Source organism: Neolamprologus brichardi, chromosome 7 (genome assembly GCF_056152115.1).
Source record: "Neolamprologus brichardi isolate AB-2024 chromosome 7, ASM5615211v1, whole genome shotgun sequence".
In the NCBI taxonomy this organism is placed as follows: domain Eukaryota; kingdom Metazoa; phylum Chordata; class Actinopteri; order Cichliformes; family Cichlidae; genus Neolamprologus; species Neolamprologus brichardi.
The window spans coordinates 40,190,156-40,208,072 of record NC_142110.1 but is presented as its reverse complement, the minus strand read 5'-3'; the positions used below and the strand labels follow the sequence as shown (position 1 = coordinate 40,208,072).

At 39.0% G+C, this 17,917-nt stretch overlaps 2 protein-coding genes and 2 pseudogenes across 2 annotated transcripts; 2 read left to right on the top strand and 2 right to left on the bottom strand.

Moving 5' to 3' along the window:
• Positions 1 to 7,523: 7,523 nt before the first annotated feature.
• On the top strand, positions 7,524 to 8,298 carry LOC148102155 (heat shock protein 30-like). The gene has a single exon (XM_087844449.1). It carries the CDS (start codon positions 7,660 to 7,662, stop codon positions 8,296 to 8,298), a length of 639 nt encoding a protein of 212 aa, XP_087700575.1. The 5' UTR covers positions 7,524 to 7,659.
• Positions 8,299 to 9,965: 1,667 nt separating this feature from the next.
• Positions 9,966 to 10,625, top strand: LOC148102154 (heat shock protein 30-like; annotated as a pseudogene).
• Positions 10,626 to 11,947: 1,322 nt separating this feature from the next.
• Positions 11,948 to 12,675, bottom strand: LOC148102153 (heat shock protein 30-like; annotated as a pseudogene).
• Positions 12,676 to 15,318: 2,643 nt separating this feature from the next.
• Positions 15,319 to 16,662, bottom strand: LOC102778148 (N-acetyllactosaminide beta-1,3-N-acetylglucosaminyltransferase 2). Its single transcript, XM_006795581.2, has one exon. The coding sequence runs from the start codon at positions 16,660 to 16,662 to the stop codon at positions 15,319 to 15,321; it is 1,344 nt and encodes a 447-aa protein (XP_006795644.1).
• Positions 16,663 to 17,917: the final 1,255 nt, after the last annotated feature.

Here is a 17,917-nt window from a genome sequence, read left to right as displayed (position 1 = left end):
CCTTCTCCTCTCATCCTTCCTTCCTGTCTCCTCTTGTTCCTACTTCCCATTTTCTCCCCTTCCCCTTCTTTCTCCGTTAGCCATCCTGTCTGAATAATGCAGTGGCCACACAGCTGCACTACCATTGTCCCAGCTTCAATGTCAATGTTGTGTCCTTGTCACAATTATTAGGTCACTATCATCCATCAACGCTAATCATTGTCATACAGATACGGACAAACAAAACACATTACGGAGAACAAAGGCACATACATGTAGAGAACAAAGGCTTGTGTGGAGCAAAGAACCACGTTGTGGTTTTTGACACTCGTGTTAAATTAAATGATGCACTTTGAAAAGGCAAACACAACAGGCACTTTATCATCAGAGAGAAATGAAAAAAAGGAAATTAATTTTTTCTGTATGAAACCTTGATCTGAATTTAATGGCAGCATCAAGTCTCATAAATGCTGGGAAGGGGCACCAAAAGAACAGAACAACATTAGCAACTGGTTTCCTCAGTTCCCAGAGGTTTACACTCTGTTGCTAAAATAAGGTGAGCATGTCCCAACCTTTTGAGACATTCTGCCTTCTGTTTTCATTGACACTTTGCAATGTATCCCAGCTATTCTATTATTGGGGATTAACAATGATAATGTTTGCTGCCACACAAGCAGACTGGGAGAGAATGGGAATTTGAGAGCATTTTATCAATAATAAAACTTCCCCATCTTCTGTGTCAATCACATCGTTGGGGTCTGGTTTTGCTTTAAATTTCTGGATTTCAAGAATGGAGAATGCTTGGGACTGAGCATGGTTCTTTTGCAGGGTCATTTGTTCATCAGACAAATCCTTTTTCCTTAAAGGGTTATGTATAGATTTGGCCCACTACAGGGCTGAGGATGAAGGCTAATATGGATTAGGTTAAATAAGCCCGTTGAAACATGAAAGGCTGCTGATAGCTGATGCGGGAGTATCAGACATTTACTTGTAGAGACCTGAGGCTTTGGGGTATTGGCCGAGTGTGTGTGTTTCTGTGTGTCTGAGTGCTGCAAATGAATCGATAGCGATGAGAGCAGGCTGGGTTCTATTGCCTATTTAATTATCCTCCATCAAACAAACACGGTAGCATGTTAAGATCACTTGGGCTGCAGTTCTTCACATACACACACCCTCACAGAGAGAGGGCAGCAGTCAATTTTATTTTTCAAATAGAAAAAAAAATGAGAGGATCAAGGTCACCAGCAGAGAAGGACAACAGCCCTTAACCCCTGTTCTCGGTTAGGGGGAAATCTTTAAAAAGGTCATCAGCGAGGCTAGTTGGAAAAAATAGAATTGAATATGAATTAAGTAAGAAGAATCTGATTTCATTGGGTTTATTTGAAAAGAGTCAGTGTTACTGTCTTTCCTTTTGGAACTGGAAACTTGGGCAATTGATCTTACGTACTTTTCATCAGCTCAGCCTCATCATACATAAAGCTTTGTCTGTTTTAAAGCATCTGAGCCGTTGTGGTCTACTGCCACCATCTGACTGCATGAATAATAAAGAATGGCAACATGTCAACGCAAAAACAAAACAAGCCATTTGGATGTCACAGCTTGGAAAGAGCAACATGGCCCCTGTCAGCGTCTGACAGACAGCTGTGAGAAGTGTGTGATGTCTGATTAGTGCCTCTTTCTGTCTCTCACTCTCTCTTTGGCATGATTACATAACAGGGGATGTCTAGTAAATCTTGTGTTGTGTATGTGTTGTTACAGTATGTGCTGACTGACTCAGTACATATGTGTGACATAGATTCAGTCAATAGTCTCTCAAGGATTTATTAGAGCGCCGTAAAAGTTTCTAATCTATCTGCCCATTTATAATCTATAATGGGCAGCCTGTTCTTTCTCTTCTTTCTGCATCTGAGCATGTCTCTTAGTAATGTTGGGCTTCTTGTGTATTTGTTTTTTTCTTATTTCACTTTTCACCTAATCTTCTCTCTCTGTCACTCACTTGGCTCTGAAACTATTTCTGTGCGCTCTGAATTCCAGATTTTCTTTCAGATTTTGTTTTTCTACCTGTTCATCAATGCAGAAGCACGTGGTTCTTCTGAAAAACGTAAGGATTCTGGCAATTTATGTTATGGACATTAGTTAGTTTGACTGCAGAATGGAGCTGTTAGGATACACGTATACCTGAAACCTGACTGCATAACACAGAAATAATCAAGCATTTTTTTTGAAAGCAATATTTTGGTTGCTTTGCTTTAGCTGATGAACTGTGACCTGACATCATGATAAAGATACCACTGTTGTACTAATCTTCATAAAAATATCTAGTGCTGGGCGATATGACGATATATATCGTGTGGACGATAGAAATGTGTCTATCATGCCATTTGTCTTCTATCGTTTCTAACCTAATTTTATAAATTATTACATAAAATATATCATTAAATAGCCTGTGGCAAATATATTAGTGTTGTCTTCTCACTATACATACTCTTAACTTTATGCAAGAGAAAATAAAGTATAAAAAAAATGATATTTTTCGCAAACAAACTCCGTCTTGTGGTTTTGCGACATAGTGCTGCTTTACGTGCACCTGGATTTGCGACATGCTTTACGGTAACTCAAAACGATGGACCTGCGACAGGTTGCAGTGTCATGCCCGGACATGCAACAGGCAGAGACAGCTACACAGGCAGCCCAAGAAGAAGCACTTTTACCGATAAGAGGGGGTACATCTGTGATTTGGGTTTTGGCACCAACACGGAGCAGAAGACGCCCATTTGCAAGCTATGCTATAAAACTATTCCTGCACCCGATGTCAACACAACAAATCTCTTCTATCACCTACAGAAGGTCCACGAAAAACCATGTTGTGGAACGACGGGAGCAAGTTGGGAAAAGAAAAACTATAGCCAGCTAAAGATACAGCAGTCTTTCGCACAAGGCACGCCGTATGAGAAAACGTTCCAGCGCCATAAACAAATCACAGGAGCCATCTCGCGTTACATTTGTAAAGGCATGGCTCCTGTTTATGTAGTTGAGAAGGACAGCTTTCGTGACCTCATCAAAGTCCTTGATCCGAGGTACGTTATGCCCGGTCGTAAGCACTTCAGTAAAGTTGAGTTGCCTCGCTTATATGATGCATGCCGGGCCAAAGTAGAGAAGGATGTTTGCAGTGTCGTACATTATGCCTTGACAACTGACCTATGGACGAGCAGAGATACGCAACTCGACATAAGCGTAACCATCCATTTACAAAGACTGCACCCTCTGTGCTCGCTGTTTACAGACTGCATACTTTCCAGATGACCACAGGTCATGTGGTATATCGTGATATATATTGTTATCGTGATATAAAATAATTCATATCGTGATAAATATTTTTTCCATATCGCCCAGCACTAAACATATCTGTACATGAGTATATATATATTCTATGCATGGTCAAAGCTTTAGCTTTGATACCAGCTATTGAACAAACATTTGAGTTTTTGCGCTCCACAATGACATTCAAACAGAACTGTAAGGCAAAACGTACTAAGTTCAATTTTGTAATAGAGTCATCATCACCCAGAAGTGATCCGGACTCTGAAAGCGAGCTAATTTAAACTGCTAAATGTTTTATCAGATATCTGTAGCTTCCTCTCAGTGAAGAGCACTTAACACAACTTCATCTGCTAACAGAGACTAAGTGAATTACTTTTTCTGACTGAAATGAGCCCTTTCAGTCTTGCTTGACTTATGTCCTTGTAAGTGTCACTTTTTCATCGTGGAACCAGATTTTTCCCCCCTTTTTTGAGCACAGTTGCTCTGCTGTTTAATCCAGGAGACTGTCATTTCTATGTGAGCCAGTCACCTAACAATGTATCTGCAGGAGATGAACAGGACTCCCACTGCTGGAACTCTACAGCACATACCTAAAATACTGTCTTCTACTTTGCAACTCTATCACAGTGATAAGACAGGCAGTAGAGTGTATGTTATCTGCTCTAGGTCTCACACACAGGACCACTGCAGTATTTCACTTCTTCTCTCTCACTCTCACTTCTCCTTCCTTTTTCTTTTTTTTTTTTTGTTCTTTGCTGAGTCCCGCCTCATCACCTCTCTTTCTCTCTTCCCACTCCTCTGGAGTTCTCTCATCTTTCTCCCCCCTGCTGCATCCTCTCCCCCTCTCTACCTCTTTCCCCTCCTCCCCACATGTCTGTCTGTTCGAAACTGGAGCAACGTCTTAATCGAGGATCCCGGACGTGACGGGAATTTCTAAGCAACCCCAGCTCTGCAGTACAGACACAAACACACATACACACACAGAAACACACACATTCTGCTTGGCAGCCAATTAACAGCCTGCGATCCCGCGCCAAAGGAATAACTGCATGTTGATGAGCTGGCGGCCGTGTGCGCTTGTGTGTGCACGTGTGTTTATGATGAGCTGGTGGCCGTCAGAGCCACTTACACAGATAGAAGGATATGTCTTTTATGTGTTCAAGGGAACGAGGGGGATTATGGTGCATTAAAAACCATCTCCGTGAGGGACAAACTAAGACAGTAACAAGGAAGTGTGAATTTGTGCCTGGGATTCTCTTTGTGTGTGCGGCGCTGTCCCGACACTTTCAGGATATGTGGGTGTCGGTGCGTATAAGAAGCATTAGGAGAACAATGCAGATGATTTACTTGGAGCGGAGCCTTGCTTTCCCCTCCTCTTCCTCCTCCTCATCCTTCCTCTATTTTTGTTACTTTTCATTCTTCTCCACCTCCTCCTCACTTCTATCCTGCCTCCACTTTTGAGAGTTCATCCAAAGGTGAATCCTTGACAAAAAAGAAAAAGAAAAAGTATCTTTCCCACTCCAAATACTCATATATTCTCTTTATCTGTCAAAAATATTGACACCAACCATGACACAATATCCCCGAGCAGCAAACTGCTGTATTTGCCAGTCGAGGTTTCATCATCCGTCTTGTTTTCTTGAGAGACACAGTAGATGTTGAAAAGACTGTGGGTTTAAAACCTGGCTCCATGCTGTTTCTGCCCTACTTCTCTGCATCATCATCATATTAGTCTTTGTTCTATACTCTTAGGAAAGGTAAAATAAGTAAGGGTAGATGAGAGGTATAAACTGCTATTAGAAAATCTGACAAAAATAACATTCAGTGCTGTAAATTATCAATGCAACATATTACCAGGCATGCAAATAATTAATTGATTAAAAATATATCTTTACATATTTCAGTTGGTGTGATTGTTTAGTTTGACACATAAACAGTTGTTAATTTGTTTCTATGTGCAGAAGTATACATCCAGATGAGGGCTTTAATGTTAATTACCCTTTGGAAAAAACATGGAGTACATCTTGGATTGTGTAGTCTAGAGTCAGTATGTTACAATTATATGTGTATCATTACATCACATGGTTGTGTTATTCATTACTAATCATAAAACTGTAAAACCACTAGTAGGAAAGTATTATTTTAACAAAAGGAAAATGCAAATTAAAAGGCAGGAAATCACAAAGCAGGTCTGCAAAAAACTTGAAAAATAACAAGGAAAATTTATTTATTTATTTATTTATTTATTTATGCTTAGTATTTAATAGGGTCACTACCAAATATGGTATAATAGAAGACATATTTCAGAGGTATTTCAAAAGTTTTGCTAGTATGAGGAAGGAGATCCTGCCATCTAGTGGATAAAACCTCAAATTACTTTTGGAAGAATAATAAAAAGGCCCTATATATAGAACATAGCAACACAGAAGATGAGGTGTTTCATATTTTCTTTATAGACTCGTGAAAAGTTGTCGATTAAAAAAAAAAAAAAAAAAAAGTCTGGTCTGTATTTTTTTCTGCTGAATGATTTCCACTAAAATTGAGTTTAACTTTCGCACCATAAGTGAATATTGCTTCCCTCAAATCTAAGCTTGGTAGTCTTGTAGTCTCTTATAATCACTGGTAAAAACTTGTAATGAAGAAATCGTATGAGTGATGTCAGAAGTCCTGTGAAACCCTGGAAGAGTTCCCAGTCTTTCACAGGGTTAATGCTGAGAGAATGAATGTCATTCATGTTCACATTATGCAATCTATAATGAAGCATATGTTTGGACTGTGGGAGGAAGCCTGATTACCAAGAAAGATACTTCAAAGTGTTCATGATGATGGTGCAGTAGTTAGCACAGTTTCTTCACTGTGGCCTCACAGCAACAGCGAATCTACAGCTGGCTGGTTCGGGACTTTATGTGTGGAGTTTGCATCTTCTCACTGAATCTGTGTCGGATCTGTTCAGCTGCTTCCTCCTGCAGTACAACAACATGCAAGTTAACTTTACTGGCGATTCTAAATTTGACAAAGGTATGATTGTGTACTTGAGTGATCTTCTGTCTTTCTCTGTGTTGGTGCTTTGACTGACTGTAAACCTGTTCAGGCAAACAAGTCCTTCTTTTGCTAGAGTATGCTGTCGGCAGACACAAAAGCTGTGTGATGGATATATAATCTCAACTTCACTTTAGCAATTTAATGGAAATGAACAAATTCATTCTGAGTATTTACTCATGGTGCTAAATTAAATTAAGGGGATATTTCAGAAATGATTATTATTTAATTGCTCATTTGGTCTTCGAGATAAACATACTTTTCTCTGACAGATTTAAAGATATACATATTTATTCAGTCTTACAGTAATGGACAGATTAAATGATTTTAATTGATTTTTTTCTTTACTTTTACTTTTACATTCATATTCTTGTAGAAACATTATTGTTGTTTCTATAAAGAAAAAAGCAGACATATTTAATCATTTTATTGCTTCTGTCAATCTGGAGAAATTAATAAAAATGGGATTTGATTGTGCAGACCAAAAAAAACCCACTTAATATTTAACTCCATGTGAGTAGTTTTAATTTTGTGTTGGTTCCCAACAAATGACAGCTCTGCATGTCAAATTGCAAAAACTGTGCATTTAGTTTCCACAAGGTCTATGTGAGCCGTGCTTTTTAATGTCCAGCGGTCTATTTTACAAATGCAGTGCTACAGAATTCAAAGAAGCATGAAGAACAAAATAAGTATTGCCTAATACACACAGTCATTTTACAAGTCAGATCATTTGAGCTGAGACTGACAAAAAATAAATAAATAAATACTTTAAATCTGATAATTATCAACAGCCAACTGTAGCAATTTAATAAAGTATGTTAAAGATGTACAGTTCTGATCCTACATTGAACATTAACTGAAGTCAGTATTCTTGAGAAACAGCCCCACAAATTGGTTATATGTGATAAATGCATCAAACTGCACTATGTTCTGCAATTACCATGAAAGAGTATATAGACGTTCTGGAATTTTGGAGGTGAGGTTGTGTTTTTTTAAATATCACATTTGAACAAAAATTTTAATAATGTAAATGAATATTTACTTAGTCAAAGTAAACAATAAAAACTTGATGTCAGATCTGAAATATGTAGCATTTATGTGTGATGTCATAAATCCTGTGAAACAGCTTCACCCAGTGGAGATCTGTGGCAAAGACCAGAACATTCCTGAAGACTCTGGACCTCCTCCAGTTAGTATATATAAACTGGGACAGTCTCACTGCTGAGACAGAAAGCAAGACAAGCAACACCAAGAAGACAACAGACACCTGAACAGTGTTTCATCTCACAAGAAGAGGACTCGACACTAAACACACTGAAGATGCTGTGCTCTCATGGAGTCCAGTCTGCACTCAGTCCATTCATGGACTTCTACTGGCCTGTACGCAGTCTGTGGCCAGAGATCAAGCCTCTGTTCTACCAGCAGGATCTCCTGCAGAGAAACCTACAGGAGCTGCGCAGCAGTCTGGAGCTGATGGATGAACTTCAACACAGGATCCTGGAGGAGACAGATCCTTTCCAAAGCAGCATGGCTGTGCAGCCAGTTGCCATACAGCTGGAGAAAGAGGGAGACAAGTTTGCTCTGATGCTGGACACTCGAGGCTTTTCCCCAGAGGAGCTGTCTGTCAGGCAGGTGGGCAGGAAGCTGAGAGTCAGTGGCAAGACAGAGAAGAAGCAGGAGGACGGGAAAGGCTCGTACTCTTACAGACTGCAGGAGTTCAGACAGGAGTTTGATCTGCCTGAAGGACTGAACCCTCAAACCATCACCTGCCACCTGTCTCCAGATGGGAAGCTCCACATCCAGGCAGCCAAAGCTCCGTGTGTTGAAGAGGCTGAGAGAGAGCTGACTATCAAGAGGAGCTCAGAGGACAAAGCACAGCAGAGTGTGTGTTCACAGGCAGAAGACAGCAGGACAGAGACACACAGCAGCACACAGGACAAACCTGAAAACATGGACTGAGATATGAAATGATACCAATGTAAAATAAATGTTTTTGTATTGATATTCATTCACTTTTCGTGTGTTGAGAAATAAATGTTATCAAAGCTTACCTATGTTTTCTGTGTCTTTCTTTCTAAGTACATTAAAAGCAAAGAAAGAAAGATAAGCACAGAGGAGGATAGAAGGAGTTTTATTGAGGTCCTGTGATCCATGCATCCAAGTTCTCCAGCTCTAAAATTCTAAACTTTATGGCTTATAAAAATAGAAACAAATGAGGACAAATTGAATTTGGTAGTTCAGACTGAAAGCTGTTGTTTAATTCAACACCATCTGGGTTTGATGAATGAGCTCCTGGATTTATCTGAGTTAACACTTCATAGACCAGGTGGTTTCAGAGTAGATCATGCAATCTTATTGTCTGTTCCAAAAATGTGACAACACTCGATGTCAAAGTGAACAACAGAACATTCAGTTCACAAGTAAGAAAAATCAAATACTGCGCAATTAGTTTCCACAAGTTCTGTGTGTGTGTGTGTGTTACTTTCCAATTTCCAGTAATCTATTAAACAAATGAAAGTTACAGCCTTCAAACAAACAGGAAGAATATACCAAGTATTGATAAATTGAGCAAATATTTTACAAGCCAGACTATTTCACCATATAATTTAACAACAATTATATACTGCACATGTGATAATTACTAACATCATGCTATTTGAAGTTAGCAAAACACATTTGCAAAAACATATTCTTATTAAGAATTATTAAGTGAACTCTGCACTCTTGAGAAACAACCCATCCTAGTGGATATATGTGGTAATGGCTATATGTTGAAACATGTTCACCTGTTTCTCTACACATTCTTAGAATTTGGAGTTTGTGTTATTTGATTTTAATAATATGTTTTGGATTATAAAATTGATTTGAACTAGTGTTTAAAAAATATCAGCATGAACCCAAACATTTTTTGATCTGTAGACAAATAGCTTTTCACATCAGACATGAAGTGCATTCAGTTCACAAGTGACGTCAGAGGTTCTGTGAAACAGCTCCACCCAGTGGAGATCTGTGGCAAAGACCAGAACATTCCTGAAGATTCTGGACCCCTTCTGGGGAAATGGTGTAAATCTAAGGCTTACCTCCAGTGTTTGCATTTAAATTCGTATTTAAATCAATGGTCTTGTTAAAAACAAATTCACTGCATATATGGTTAGAATGGATATTCCAGTAAATATTGTATTATATTATACTTCTCAAGTAATGCAGAGTTTTGTTATTTAATTTTTTGTATTTTTCAGTCTTGGTGAGAGCAGGTTGAGGGCTGAGGAAGAAGAGGTCAATTTCCTGCTGGTCTTTCATCAGCATGAATCAGATATTTGTTTAGTAGATATAGTTTTTCTTCTCAGGCAAAGCAAATTAAAATTTCGGGGGGGAAATAGTACATATTTCAAGTTATGGATGGGGATTTAAGATTTTTCAGCAGCAAAAATGAGGTTCTGTTCCTGTGAAACAGCTCCACCCAGTGGAGATCTGTGGCAAAGACCAGAACATTCCTGAAGACTCTGGACGTCTTCCATTTAGTATATATAAACTGGGACAGTCTCACTGCTGAGACAGAAAGCAAGACGAGCAACACCAAGAAGACAACAGACACCTGAACAGTGTTTCATCTCACAAGAAGAGGACTCGACACTAAACCCACTGAAGATGCTGTGCTCTCATGGAGTCCAGTCTGCACTCAGTCCATTCATGGACTTCTACTGGCCTGTACGCAGTCTGTGGCCAGAGATCAAGCCTCTGTTCTACCAGCAGGATCTCCTGCAGAGAAACCTACAGGAGCTGCACAGCAGTCTGGAGCTGATGGATAAACTTCAACACAGGATCCTGGAGGAGACAGATCCTTTCCAAAGCAGCATGGCTGTGCAGCCAGTTGCCATCCAGCTGGAGAAAGAGGGAGACAAGTTTGCTCTGATGCTGGACACTCGAGGTTTTCCCCAGAGGAGCTGTCTGTCAGGCAGGTGGGCAGGAAGCTGAGAGTCAGTGGCAAGACAGAGAAGAAGCAGGAGGACGGTAAAAGCTCGTACTCTTACAGACTGCAGGAGTTCAGACAGGAGTTTGATCTGCCTGAAGGACTGAACCCTCAAACCATCACCTGCCACCTGTCTCCAGATGGGAAGCTCCACATCCAGGCAGCCAAAGCTCCGTGTGTTGAAGAGGCTGAGAGAGAGCTGACTACCAAGAGGAGCTCAGAGGACAAAGCACAGCAGAGTGTGTGTTCACAGGCAGAAGACAGCAGGACAGAGACACACAGCAGCACACAGGACAAACCTGAAAACATGGACTGAGATATGAAATGATACCAATGTAAAATAAATGTTTTTTAAATAATATTAATTTCTTTTTATATGTGTATTTGTGATTTATATCTGATGATAAATAAACATCACAAACGCTGAATCATGTTGTGTGGGTTTTTTTCTATTTCATACATTAAAAAATACAGCACATAAATGATAGAAAAAGAAAGTGATAAATAATATAATCTATTCCATCCAGTCTAGTTCTCCAGCATACAGAGAATGAATGCCATCCATGTTCATATTATACAACTTACAATCAAGCATATGTTTGGACTGTGGGAGGAACATCGATTATCAAGAAAGATACTTCAAAGTAACCATGATGGTGGTGCAGTCGTTAGCACGGTCACTGCACAGGCTGTATCACTTTAAAAAAGACGTAAAAATTGCATAATGTACATATAAAACAAGTAAAATATACTTTTTAACTTTGACTTCAGATTATAAGCTAGCATTTGTTTTTTATTGCAATACCCATATATCTCAATTTGGGGAATCTTTTTATCAGGATTTCAGACTTCACTTCATTAATCCCAATGTACTAAAGTCTTTTTTTAATGTTTTGTTCAGATTTTCTAATGCAGGTAATTAATAGATGTGTAGTATTTCCCTAATTTGAGATAAAATAAATACATAGGGCAAATAAGAGATTACACAAAAGTGTTTACTGTTTTAAGTTTTTAAAGACAAATGACCTGAACTCAAAATCATTTCTATTAGTATTTTCTTATTGTTCCCTTTTGAATGAATGGTGCAGTAATTAATTTCTTCAACATGTATTGGTAAATTCAAAAGCAAGCTTGACCTTCTGTAAACTAATCACACAGTATCTGATTTTATTGAACTGATGATGGTTCTTTTCTTTAACATCGATACTCTTCATGACACAAACGATGAACAGTTTAAAGTGTTAAATGAAATACTATCAAAATTGAATGCAAATAATCCATCTGGCATTGATGAAAGCTTTGTGCTTTTTTCTCTGCATAATCAAATTTCATTTTTGGTGATTTCTGTAAAATTTAAATAATACTAATGTATGAATAAGAAAAACAGTGGAAAAAAACATCATTTCAGAATCATACTAACGATTATATGTCCACTGGAATGTCCATTCTATCCATTCAGGCAAGGCCTTTTTTTAAACATATGACTTAAGTAAAACACACAGGAAACATAGTTCAGCTTTAAACATTTTTAATCGTCATTACATAAAAAAACAAAACAAACAAAAAACAAAGAAAAAAAACATATAGGACCATAAATTATCATTTGCATTAAAAATAAACTTCTATTTTAAATTGGCGTCATTTTAAATCTCAGCCCATGTTTTCAGGTTTGTCCTGTGTGCTGCTGTGTGTCTCTGTCCTGCTGTCTTCTGCCTGTGAACACACACTCTGCTGTGCTTTGTCCTCTGAGCTCCTCTTGGTAGTCAGCTCTCTCTCAGCCTCTTCAACACATGGAGCTTTGGCTGCCTGGATGTGGAGCTTCCCATCTGGAGACAGGTGGCAGGTGATGGTTTGAGGGTTCAGTCCTTCAGGCAGATCAAACTCCTGTCTGAACTCCTGCAGTCTGTAAGAGTACGAGCCTTTCCCGTCCTCCTGCTTCTTCTCTGTCTTGCCACTGACTCTCAGCTTCCTGCCCACCTGCCTGACAGACAGCTCCTCTGGGGAAAAGCCTCGAGTGTCCAGCATCAGAGCAAACTTGTCTCCCTCTTTTCCCAGCTGGACGGCAACTGGCTGCACAGCCATGCTGCTTTGGAAAGGATCTGTCTCCTCCAGGATCCTGTGTTGAAGTTTATCCATCAGCTCCAGACTGCTGTGCAGCTCCTGTAGGTTTCTCTGCAGGAGATCCTGCTGGTAGAACAGAGGCTTGATCTCTGGCCACAGACTGCGTACAGGCCAGTAGAAGTCCATGAATGGAGTGAGTGCAGACTGGACTCCATGAGAGCACAGCATCTTCAGTGTGTTTAGTGTTGAGTCCTCTTCTTGTGAGATGAAACACTGTTCAGGTGTCTGTTGTCTTCTTGGTGTTGCTTGTCTTGCTTTCTGTCTCAGCAGCAGTGAGACTGTCCCAGTTTATATATACTAAATGGAAGACATCCAGAGTCTTCAGGAATGTTCTGGTCTTTGCCACAGATCTCCACTGGGTAGCGCTGTTTGACCGGACTAATGACATCACTCGTCAATTGCTCATCCATCATGTCTGACTTCTTTTCTGTGAAACTATTTGATTACTGCATGTATTTACTAATGTCCATATAGGCTGCCTCAGTGACAAAAACATGTAAAATATATAAATGTGTAATAAGCTTTGACTTCAGATTATAGGTTTGCATTTCCATTTAATTGCAATACCCAAAAAATCACCACAGGTGACAGTTCATCGGGAATACAAACTTCACTTGACTATTCCTGTTGGATCAAATACTTATTTTTGAATATCTTGTTTGGATTTTGTAATACAGGTAATTATTTGGTGTAGTGTTTCCCCAATTTGACTTTATTTAAAGTTTATTTAAAATAATCTGTACCAAAAATTCTAGACAGTGCGTTTATTATTCCTCTTCCATCAAAATTTATGTTTTACAAATATTTTTATTCTACGTTTTTCCATGAAAGCTGCATTAATAAACGTCTCCAGCATACATCTGCAAATTCAAAAGCAACCTTGATATTGACCTTCTAAGAATTAATCACACAGTTTTTGATTTTACTGAGCTGATGAGGTTTCTTTTCTTCATGTACAGACGTTCTTCCTGACAAAGAAGGTTACAGGACTACTTGAAATATACTGTGATCAATGCACACAAATAATCAAGAATGTATTGTCTGAAACGCTGTGCCTTTTTTTTCTATGCGCGATCAATTTCCACTTAAAATACTACTACTAAAAATAATACTAATATATAAATATAGAAGTATTCTCCACTGTGGTCAAAGAACACAAAAACAAAAACAAGGAAAAAAACATCTGTCATTTCAGAATTATATTAACGAATATGTATTCACTGGAATGTCACCTCTACGCATTCAGGCAAGGCATTTTTTTTAACGAAATGACTTAAAACACACAGTTTAGCTTTTATGATATTTATTCATTATCAGATAAAAAATACTAAAGCACACAGAATCATAAATTATCAGCATTGTTGAGATGCAACAATGTTCAAGTGTCTATTCTCTTGACTTATCCCTTCTTTCATTCTCTTTATCCTCTTATATTATAACTAAAAGAGGTCAGAATTCAGCAGGAACCTTCTGGTCGCTACCACAGATCTTCACTGGGTGGGGCTGTTACTCAGGCTTACTGACATTAAATCATCACTCCTGTGTTTTCAGGAACTTGCCTTCATTTGCATCACTGCAACACTAGATGCCTGTCTAAACTATCATTAGATAATATTGTCAGATCTAATCTGAGTATCATCTCAACAAAAGCATACATATAAACAAATATAAATGTATATGTATACACATATAAACACAATTAGGGTGTTTGTTTTTATACAATGTTTTAAAAAATATATATGTTGTGCTTAGTATTCATCATCTTCATAATCTTTCCTGTCTTTTCTTTGGATGGACTCCTCCAAATGCATTACTCTGAAGCCACTGTCTGCCTATTAGTACTAAGATCAATAACTGAGACCAGACAAGAATGGGCTACTAATATAATCAAGAAGAAAGAAGAGACGAGCGCGCCAAACACTAGAGTTATCCATAAACATTTCAGACTGCAAGTGCAGAAATATTTACTTAAATGTGATCTCTGCTGTTTGTGCCATGCTGCTGATTTGTAATGTGTCTATTAATGCACTTAAACTCTTACTGAGTATTTTATCTTTCAAGAAATGCTGAAGTTCATCTTTTTTATTCACAACCAAACTCCAGTGTTACAACATCTATATACCCGTGAACATTGTCCATGTTTAAGGCAACTTATAGCGTTTTGAATAACAACTGCATAATTTTACTTTATCAGTGATTTTCAGATTTTCATGACTTGAAAGACATTGTTGTTTTATGCTTTATGATTGAATACAAGAAGTTGGAAGAAGTTAGCATCATAGATTGACGCTAAAAAAACTGTTTTTCTGGCAGCAGAAAACATTTTTAAAAAGTTTTTTTTAAGGATTACAACCATGTAGATACACACCTTTCAAAGTCAAGCATTGCTTTTTTTGAGGTACAGAAGGCATCACATGAAAATTATACATTTAATCAAGCTGTGTTGCAGTTTTGAAGTGAAAGTTAAACATCAGAACATTTTAAGAGAAACTGCTGACTTAAAGGGAAGAAAATAGTGCCAAGAAATTTAAGAAAGGGGGGGGAAAAACTATGTTCACCAGCCACTGTATAAATACATCTAAATCATTTACAATGGTAAAATATTTTCTATAGTTAACAAAATAAACCTTTAAGTTAAAGAAGAGTAAATACATACAAATGGTGAATAAGGGGCCAGAATGTATGCCCTTAATCTGTGATGCCTTATTAACAAACCCTCTTTGAGGTAGATTGGTCTCCTATTCAGTTTTTAACTCCACACAGGAAATCTCCATTATGTGACCTTTCTTAACGTGACAATGCCTGATTGATATAAAGATGAAGCCAGTGAGTGTGGTTGTAGCAGTCATCCTGTACTCACTGAGTCCTATTTGGTTGGCAAATGAGCCTTAGCATTGACCAGGCAGGTTCTGGAGCTTTTTCCACAGTGTAACCATCTCCTTGGGACTCCGTTTGTGAACAAGCAGAACAGATCTGTATGCACAAGGATTTTCCCTTTCTCCTGCTGGGAGGTCAAATGTTAAAAAACCCGGGTGATGGGTTGGAGAAAGCCCGAGTCTGTGCAGGCACATTCCAAGATACACATCATCAATAGGGAAAAGGTGGACCCTCTCAGACACCTCTTTCAAACGTAGTGCAAGTGATCCAGAATACACCACCCCTCCTCCCCCAGCATAGGGTGGATACACTCCCTTGTAGAAATTTTCTGGTATGTAGTATTTTGTTGACGGTTCACGGTTTGGCATTGCATTAGTAATCACGTCCCCAATGAACATATCCATCTCAGTTTTCCTTTTTAAAAGTAGCTGTAGTTTGTGCTCCTCCTTGTTCTTGTGCAGATAATCCAGAAGGGCATTTGTTCTGACAAAGACGTCATCGTCCCCTTTGAAAACAAAGATGGCAGTGGGACAGTACTGCTCGAACCATCGCCAGAACAGCAAGTCCTTTAGGGTCAAATTATAAAACGTATCTCTGAAGTCCCACAGTAGAATATCCCCATACTTCAGGTTCTCTAGCTCCAGGAGATTCTTTAGGTCTGGGTGTGGACCTGTACCTGAGTCCTGCCTTCCGAGAAGAAAGACTGTGCGCACCAATCCACCTTTTTTATTTGATTCCCCTTCCACCAGACCACTGCGTCCCCATGTTTCACGGATTGCCTGCCTATTTTCAAAGTTTCCCACTTGAGATTTGATAGCCATGAGGAGCATGGGAGAGTCCAGATCAAAGCTACTGTTGTCTTTCCTACACATACCAGGTTGGTTGATAAGAAGGGGGTACTCCCTGTAGTACATTGACCTGATAAATGCCCTAATCTGTTCTGGCAGCCTGTTTATATCTTGCATGTGAGGGACTGAACACTTATGTGATGTGTTGTCAGAAATACATTCATTGTTAATCTCTGATAAAAACTTAGCTTTGGGCTTCCTCTGTATGTGAGTTGTGTTTCCTCTCAGTAGTGGATTGTGCTCACGGTCCCAAGCATGCTGAAGCTGGTTCCACAGAGCACTGTCCTCCAAACGAAGGTTCCAGAAAGGCCCGAGTGGATGGGAGGCCATAGTTGAAGAATTAGCAGAAATCCCTGGAGCAATATAGTGGAGAGTTATTTTTGGCGGAGCGTAGGAGATGGTGATGAATATGGAGATGCCAATATAAATTAAAAGATGGCCAGTCATCATACAAGGCAGCAGACACAAGCACAGCAGTCTCCCATTGCGTTTGCAGCATTTTCCCATTGCCTGTGGTATACAAATCAGACACACACCTGCACACAGAAAAACATGAGGCGTTCTTTTAAAGATAATAATGCAAAGCAGAGAAAGAAAAATGGCACTGCCTTCACTGTACAGATTTATGCAACAGAACGAGTCTCATAAGAGGTTTTATAGCAAACACTGCCATCAACTCAAGGGAGGTTTTTTGTCTCCTTAGTGATGGTCCAGGGAGGTTTATTATCTGTTCTTCTCTACACATTCACAACATCATCTAATACCTACCTGTCGACAGGTACTCAGCCCCTGTAGGAACAATGTGGAAAATGTAATATGAAACAACAAGGATTATTTGCCTCTTTCATCAGTTACTGCTTCCATATTGTATTTGACTTGAAAAGAATGGCCTATTGATTCTACATCTATCTAATTCCAAGGATGGATGAATAGACTAAACTTACCTGCATCTTTTAGTCTACAAAATACACTTGTTAGAACTGCTACATGTGTTTCCTACAACTCTGTCAAACTCTTACAAGTTTAGGCAATGGACGAAAGAGGAAACACAGAAGTACTTACAAGTGAGGGAACTTTCGTTGGTTATGGCGAGTGGGAAAAAAGGCACAGTCACCTGTGGTGTCCACTTCTTGTTTTAGTTTTAGCATCCGGCCTCGTCATGAGCTGGTTATTAAGCCGCAGCTGTGTAGCACAGTTTGTATTGTAGTGCATCATTTGGTCCTTCAGCGTTGGGGACTTTCAACCGCAGCTGAGCAACGTGTCCCAGGTGAGTCCTATGCGCACCGAGCATGCGCTCCTTTGGCTCTTTGACGCTTAAACATAACGAGGGGAAAAAAAGAACAAAGGGATCCACATGATTTGGTGTACTGTCTCCTGCCAACACATTAATTTTATTTACATGCGTTGCAGGTGTAGAGGCTATTTGCATGATGTAGCCAGATTGTCTGGACCCACCCAACCGCAAATTATAAATGATTAGTGGTTTAAGGTTTCACTTAAGTACACAAAATATATGTGACTGACACACAGAATATATATATATATATATATATATATATATATATATATATATATATATATATATATATATATATATTCTGTGTGTCAGTATGTTTGTGTGCGTGTAGATACAGAGATACAGTTAGTGTACAAGTGTATTATGCAATTTTATAAAGACAATCAAGGTAACACCGACATACCTCCATGCATAACACCCTGTGACGGACACTGCGTCAGACCAATAGAGCACGCGTCTGGCAAC